General features: G+C 41.7%; 1 gene segment (V, D, J or C); it reads left to right on the top strand.

Annotated features, from left to right (window-relative positions):
- The first annotated feature begins 3,549 nt into the window (after positions 1 to 3,549).
- LOC132539947 (T cell receptor beta variable 27-like) lies at positions 3,550 to 4,508 on the top strand. The segment is given in 2 exon segments: positions 3,550 to 3,785; positions 3,931 to 4,508. Coding segments are annotated over 2 exon segments (261 nt in total).
- Positions 4,509 to 7,726: the final 3,218 nt, after the last annotated feature.

Here is a 7,726-nt window from a genome sequence, read left to right on the forward strand (position 1 = left end):
CTATGCTGTATGTCCTCTTTCCTGTTGGAGAGAAGTTCTGGACACAGATGTGGGGACACTTGTGGATACTCCAGTCTCAGTTAAGGGTTTATGCTTGTGGTCATGTCAGCCTCCTCCTCTGGTTGTGGCAGAGTGTCTGTGTCTTCCTGTCCAGCTCTGGGGCTGCTGACTCCCCCAGAACAGGATATGAGACTGTGCTCAGAAGGAGACCACAGACTTGACACTCAATGTGATGTGCACAGGACTGACTGTAAACTATATGAGGCCCATGGTTCAAATGCTATTATCTTTGAAAAACATGACAGGATAACATGGAGTTAAGAGAACTTTTCTCCTAAGTGAAAGACTCTGTGCAACTAGAGACTATTTTTTTTTAACTGAGACTATTCATTTATATTTCCATTTTTGAAATTTCTTATCTCTCTTTTTAATTATTTATAAAAGGGAGACATTAACAAAACCACAGGATAAGAGGGGCACAACTCCACACAATTCCACTACCAGCTCTCTGTATCCCATCCCCTCCCCTGATAGCTTTCCTATTCTTTATCCCTCTGGGTATGGACCCAAGGTCATTGTGGGAGGCAGAAGGTGTGGAAGGTCTGGCTTCTATAATTGCTTCCCTGCAGAACATGGGCTTGACAGGTTGATCCATACTCCCAGCCTGCCTCTCTCTTCCCCTAGTGGAGTGGGGCTCTGGAGAAGTGGAGCTCCAGGACACATTGGTGGGATCGTTTGTCCAAGGAAGTCTGGTCAACATTATGCTAGTATCTGGAACCTGGTGGCTGAAAAGAGAGTTAACGTACAAAGCCAAACAAATTGTTGACTAATCATGAACCTAAAGGCTGGAATAGTGCAGACTAAGTATTGGGGGGGGGGTGTAATCCATTTTGTAGACAGCTAGTAGGCATATCTTAGTTATATTCCAAAGGGCCTGTGGCTATACTAGTTTTTTTTCCCCCTGAGTCTGAAATTTGATATGCAGGTGGATCCAAGTTATTGTCTGGGGAGATGATGTTATGGCTGGAAAAGGGACAGAAAGCTGGATCAGGGAAGAGAGTAGCTCCCTAATATGGGTAAGGGGTATAAATATTGTTGACAGTAAACTCCATCAATTTGATTTGGTCTGGGAGACTGTATTTTTGGGCCCCATTCATTTATCCAATTAAAAGCAGTCATTCCTGACAAGCAGATAGCTCACATGAATATGATGTCTCTACAAAACCAACATTTGAGAGATGCCTGGGTGTGGTGCAGTAAGTAAAACATTGGACTGGCTAGTGTGAGGTCCCAATTCAGAATAATGTTCTGATTCTCTCTCTAAATAAATAAAAAATAAATAAGCAAATGACTCTGTCTCTTCTTGCTACTGGGATTATTGTTGGGACTTGGTGTCCGCATAAGTCCTCCATTCTGTTAGCCTTTTATTTTTAAATATTGTATTTATTTATTTATTGGGTAGAGGCAGAGAGAATTTAAGAGGGGAGAGAGAGACAGAGAGATAGAGACACCCAAACACTGCTTCACCACTTGCAAAGCATTACCTCTAGGGATATGAACCTGGCTCCTTGTGCATTGTGCACCACCACCTGGCCCCTAGCCATTTTTTTATAGAAGGTAAGAGATAATAGAGTAGAGATAGAAATAGATGGGGAGTAAAAAGACAAAAGAGAGTTACCTACAGCACTGCTTCACTACTTATGAAGCTTTGCCTCTGCAGATGGGGGCAAGGAGCTTGAACTCTTGATCTTGTGCATGGTAATGTGTATGCTGTACTTGGCAAGGCAAATGATGAATTAAATAAAACATAAAAATAAAAACAGCACGGGCATAGCCAGATATCCCACCTGACATGAGTGTTTGCTTTGCCATGCATGCACCCAGGATTCCAGCCTGACCCCATCACAACAGGGAAAACTTTAATATTGTGATACTTTCCTTCTTTCCCTCTGCCTCTTGGTCTCTGTCACTCTCTATTTGAAAGAGTCAGCTTGAAGCAATGGATCCCTGGTAATGAAAAAAAGATTAAAATCATTATCTTACTCTCTAGTCTTTCCATCCTGCTAACCCCATTCTATATCTGTGTATCTGTGTGATAATAGGCCTTGTGCAACATGGAAGCCACCATCTTGCTACCAAGACAGTTGAGAGATCCATAGATGGGCCTATTGAGGCAACACACACATACTCTGAAAATACAAATGTTGTAGGGGCTGGGCAGTGGCACATCCAATTAAATGCACAGTGTACTAAACACAAGGACTAGAGTTCAAGTCCCCACTCCCCACATACAGGGGGGACACTTCACAAGTATTGAAGCAGGTCTGCAGGTGTCTGTCTTTCTCTCTCACTCACTATTTCCCCCTTATCACTCAAATTTTTCAGTTTCCCTCTGTCTTACACAAATAAAAAATGGAAAAAATGGCCACCAGGAGCCATGAATGTTCTCTAGGGACAGTGGGACTGAATACATTAATTACAGACCTGATAGGTGACGGTAAAAGAACTCTCATCTAGACGTGGACCTACCTATGACCCTGAAATTCCTCTCCTGGGGAAACACCTTAAGGAACCAATCGCATTCACCCAAAATTATCTGTGTATACCTATGTTCACAGTAGCACAATTTTTTATTTTATTTTATTACATTTCTTTATTGGATAATTAATGGTTTACAGTCAAGAGTAAAATACAATAGTTTGTATATGCATAACATTTCCACATAACAATAAACGCACCACTAGATCCTCTTCTGCCACCATGTTCCAGGACCTGAACTCTCCCTCCCACGCCAAGGTCTTTTACTTTGGGGCAAGACACCAACTCCAGTCCAAGTTTGGCTTTGTGTTTTCCCTTTCAATTTTGTTTTTCAACTTCTGTCTATGAGTGAGATCATCCCATATTCATCTTTTTCTTTCTGACTTATGTCACTTCACATGATTCCTTCAAGCTCCATGCAAGATGGGGTGAAGAAGGTGAAATCACCTATAGCATTACAATTTGCAATAGCCAAAACATGAAATGCTTTACAAAATGATTAAGACAAACATATGAGGTGTGCCAATTCAAACAAACACAATTATTTCTTTCTGCATTATTCATTTACTTATGCTTGGTTTAAACATGGCCTCTGATAGATGCCATGTGACTCTTGTAACAGCTACTTTACTTTGTCATTGCTGAGGGAATAATGATGAAAATTCAGCGATGACCCACAAGATGGCGCTGAAGTTCCACAGAGATGTGGGGCACTGTGCCGAGCTTTGGCAGAAACTGCCTGAGGAGAAGGTTCAACACAGATTAGGCGCCTACCCTGCATCAGGAGGGCTTTGAAGATGTCCTTTGTGGTTTGACTAGTTTCAGTTCTGAAAGAGGCAGAAGCTTACTGTAATCTCTCCTGAGATCCACTGGGGAAGGATTTGTATGAGGTAGCAAAGGCAGGTGCAGACAGATGCACAACTGCCTGAGAACAAGGAAGCCAAGGGTGTGAGACACACCTCAGTTCATTGCTTGCAAACCCCACCCCACTGCCCCTGCAGGCAGCCCTCAGTCATGATGATGGGTGGAGTAGACCTTCTTCCTCAGCTGAGTCACAAAGCATCAAAACCTGGAGCATCTGGGGGCTGGAGGGGAAGTGACATGGCACCCACCCATTGCTGAAGAGCCTCCAAGCTCCCTCTCCTGTCTCCTGGATCTGAGCATTTAGCTGGGACAACGTCCTTCTTAACCTGCTTCTGCCATGAGCTCCAGTCTCTTTAGTGTCATCTTGTGTCTCCTGGGGGCAGGTGAGTTAGTTCTGGGCTCAACTGGAACCTCTGTCAGGGCTTTGCACAATCCTGGTCCCAAGCCTTTCTCTTTTTCCTTGCAGGAACAAGTGATCCTAATGCTTTTTATAGGATTCTTAACCCTTGTCATTTTTCCTCTATACAGTTTCCCTGGATGCTGCCGTTGTCATCCAGAAGCCAAGATACCGTATCACACAAGCAGGACACGAGATGACTCTGGAGTGCTCCCAGCATATGAACCATTTTGTCATGTACTGGTATCGACAAGACCCAGGGCAGGGGCTGCGACTGGTTTATTATTCTGGCAGTGTGAAGAGCACTGACAAAGGAGATGTCTCAGAAGGGTACAGCGTCTCCTGAGAAGAGGTCGAGCATTTCCCCCTAATCCTGAAGTCAGCCAGCATTAACCCAGACCTCTCTGTACTTCCTCACCAGCAGTGATACACACACCACTGTGCTGCCAGCTGCCATCTGCACACACACAAAAAAAAAGACAGCCATAAGCCCAAGGCACTGTCCTACTTAGGAGCAAAAAAAAAAAAAAAAAAAAAAAAGACTGAAAGGAGGTCTTCCTGGAATTTCTAGTTGTAGCAGTGAGACCTCAGCCTGAGGGTCCTTATCCATCATGAGTCGAGGTTCACCATTGGCAGATATAAACCACACTTAATGTTCTTCGGGAAATCAGTGATATTGTAGTGAATAATACAGAGAAAGAGCACCATAAGTTTGATAAATGTATCGGATCAGGGAAAGAATTTAGGGTAGGGCTGGAGAGAGAGCATAATGGTTATGCAAAAGACTCCATGCCTCAGACTGTGAGGGCCCTGGTGCAATTCCTAGCATCATCATAATTCAGAGCAGAGCAATGCTCTGCGACCCCCCCACATTTATCTATAATGTGTGTATCTCTAATCAAAAGCAAATAAATAAAATATTTCTGTAAGTGAAAAAAAAGATCCTAGGTTATCAGGAATGTGTATTATGAGTTAGTAGCCATTATTTTTCACTTTTTATTGTTTTGAGTGAAGGAGGAATAGAACAGCTGGTGTACACCATAGCACTAGTCACCATCAATGAAGCATCCCTGGCACTCTCTGTAATGCTCCATGGGTGTGCAGGGATCCAACAAGAGCTACCTTAGTAAGAAGGCATGCACTCTACCCAATCAGGTGAACCATCTCTTGGGCCCCATTTACCTTCCCTTTGATGGAGAATAACACATGAGAAAACAAATGAGCAGTTTCAGATTAGAAAGAGCGGAGCAGCTTTAGACTTCAAATCATTATGTAAAGTTGCCTTGAGCTTCAAAAGTAGCAAATACCAGGCAAAAACCTCTGAAGGGGTGACACTCTTTATAACAAGCTCTAAAACACACAAGTAAGTAAACAGTCAGGATTAAATGGCAAAACAAAATGTATCAAATTGCAATATGAGACCTGAGGATGACTGACTATAGATATCAGAAAGATAAAACCTGTGAGCACAGAGCAGTGATTTGAGTCTTCGGAGGTGATGAAAAGTGGATTAAGGGAGGCTGGGTGGTGGCACACCTGGTTGAGCACATTACATTTCACAAGGACCTGGGTTCAAGCCCCAATTCCTACCGATAGGGGGACACCTTCACAAGTGGTGAAGCAGCTGTGCAGGTGTCCCTCTTTCTCTCTCAATCCCCCCCTTCCGTCTCCATTTATCTCAGTTTCTATCCAGTAATGAATAAATACTTTACTAAAAAGAGTAGATTAAGAATGAATATGCTTCTCATAGTTTAGTACCTGAAGAGATAGAGATAGACAAAATAATTAAATAAATGAAAAGGGGCCCGGTGGTGGCACACCTGGTTGGGCGCACATGCTACAATGTGCAGGGATCTAGGTAGGTTTGAGCTCCCCGTCCCCACCTGCAATGGGAAAGCTTTGCAAGTGGTGAAGCAGGGCTGCAGGTGTCTCTCTGTCTCTCTCCCTCCTTATCTCCCCCTTCTCCATTCTAACTGTCTCTATCCAATAAATAAATAAAAATAATAAAGAAAAAATAAACATATTCTCAGCATCCCTTTGACTTAAATTGGCACCCATGTGCCATTCTCTCTCTCTCTCTCTCTCATAAAATATTGTAAAATGGAGACTTAGAAAGTGGCTTAGCGGAAGATCAAGTGAGTTGGAGGTACTGCATGTGTCCATGTTTTCCTTCAGTAACTAATAAACGAATCTCTGAAAATACTCCAAAATGACATTGGACACTTATTTTACTCTCCCTTAGCCAATATCTGTCCTCAGTTTCACAGATGTAGAAGTTTGTAAACAAAAGCAGAGTTTATTAGGTCAGAATCCATTAGATCTAAAAGTAGGAAGTCCATCTTTGGGATTCATAGGAAGTGAAAACCCCACTTGCAGACACGCCATAGCACAGGCTGTGACCCAGGAGAGATTTCAGATACTAGAGGCTGAGCTGAGCTACCCAGCGTCTGTACACAGAGAGGGGAACAGGTTGCTTGCTTGGCAAAACTCCAGTTCCTTAATAATTAGGTCAGTCTCCTAAGAATCTGAATGAAAAGCTAAGTGGGTAATTTGAGGAATGGCCAGCTTGCCAAATTATGGGGTTTAAAGCAGTGCAGGATTCATGGGATGAATTTATGATTCAGATGGTTTCATTCATTTGGATTTTTTTGTCTGGTCACAGATTTTTTTCAGCAATTAATCCTCAGCTGATTCTCAGCAAAGTTGTCAGTCTAGCTTATTTTGATGTCAAGTTTGGATGTTGTGTATTTCAGTCACTGAGAATTTGTCACATTCTCAATATTTTATGTATGTGAGTGTTCTTTCTCCTCTTATGTGTGTGTGTGTGTGATTCATTTCTAAGTTAGACTAGCTAGAAAACAAACACAATACTATATATAACTCCCATATATTTTGAAATCAGTTTATTTATGTTTTAGAAATTCTTTGAAGGATAAATAATCAAGAGTAAAATGCTCAATTAATAAATATACTTTTTGGAAAATTTTAGCAATTTCATACATGACTGAAATCAAAATAATATTTTCTGTATCCAGAAAGTTTCCTCTTCACAATTTATCTCTCAGGGGTAACCACTTCCTAATTTCTTTTTATTTTTAAACTTTATTTATTTTTATATTTATTTATTTATTTATTACCTTTTGCTACCCTTGTTGTTTTATTGTTGTAGCTATTATTATTGTAGTTATTGATGTGCTTGTTGTTGGATAGGACAAAGAGAAATGGAGAGAGGAGGGGAAGACAGAGAAGAAAAAAAGAAAGATAGACACCTGCAGACCTGCTTCACCACCTGTGAAGCAACTCCCTTGCAGGTGGGGACCCGGGGGCTAGAACCAGGATCCTTATTCTGGCCCTCGTGCCACCTGCACTTAACCTGCTGCACTACCGGCTGACTCCTCACTTCCTAATTTCTAGCAACATACTTTACTCTCATAATTGTGGTACCTACTCTTTATTTACTTCTTTTTTCAAGACTTGGTGTTTTTGAATTGTACTCATTTTGTTGTATATATCAGTGGTTTGTTCTTTCTTATTTACGTGTAGCACTCATCACATATTTTCATTTGACTATCCATTTTCTTACTGATAGAAAACTGAGTCGTCCTCCTTTTGGGCAAGCCTGCTTTGAATATTATTGCACAAGTCTCATGGATAAATGCATTCATTTGCCAAAGTGATAGACATACGTGCAGAATGACTGATTCACAGGGTTGATAGGCGTTTACAGAACCACAGAATGGGTGTTTCCCTGGCTTCACATTCTCCCCACCACTTGCTTGACTTTTATCTTTTTATCATTAGTCACCCTGTGGGGTGTGTAATAGTCTCCTATTTACATTTCACTGAAGTGTACCGATATTTCCCCATTCTCATCCCTATCTCCCTGTTAGGTTATTTTTCTTTTGTTATTAATGCATAGAAACTACT

This window comes from Erinaceus europaeus, chromosome 8 (genome assembly GCF_950295315.1).
Source record: "Erinaceus europaeus chromosome 8, mEriEur2.1, whole genome shotgun sequence".
NCBI classification, from domain to species: domain Eukaryota; kingdom Metazoa; phylum Chordata; class Mammalia; order Eulipotyphla; family Erinaceidae; genus Erinaceus; species Erinaceus europaeus.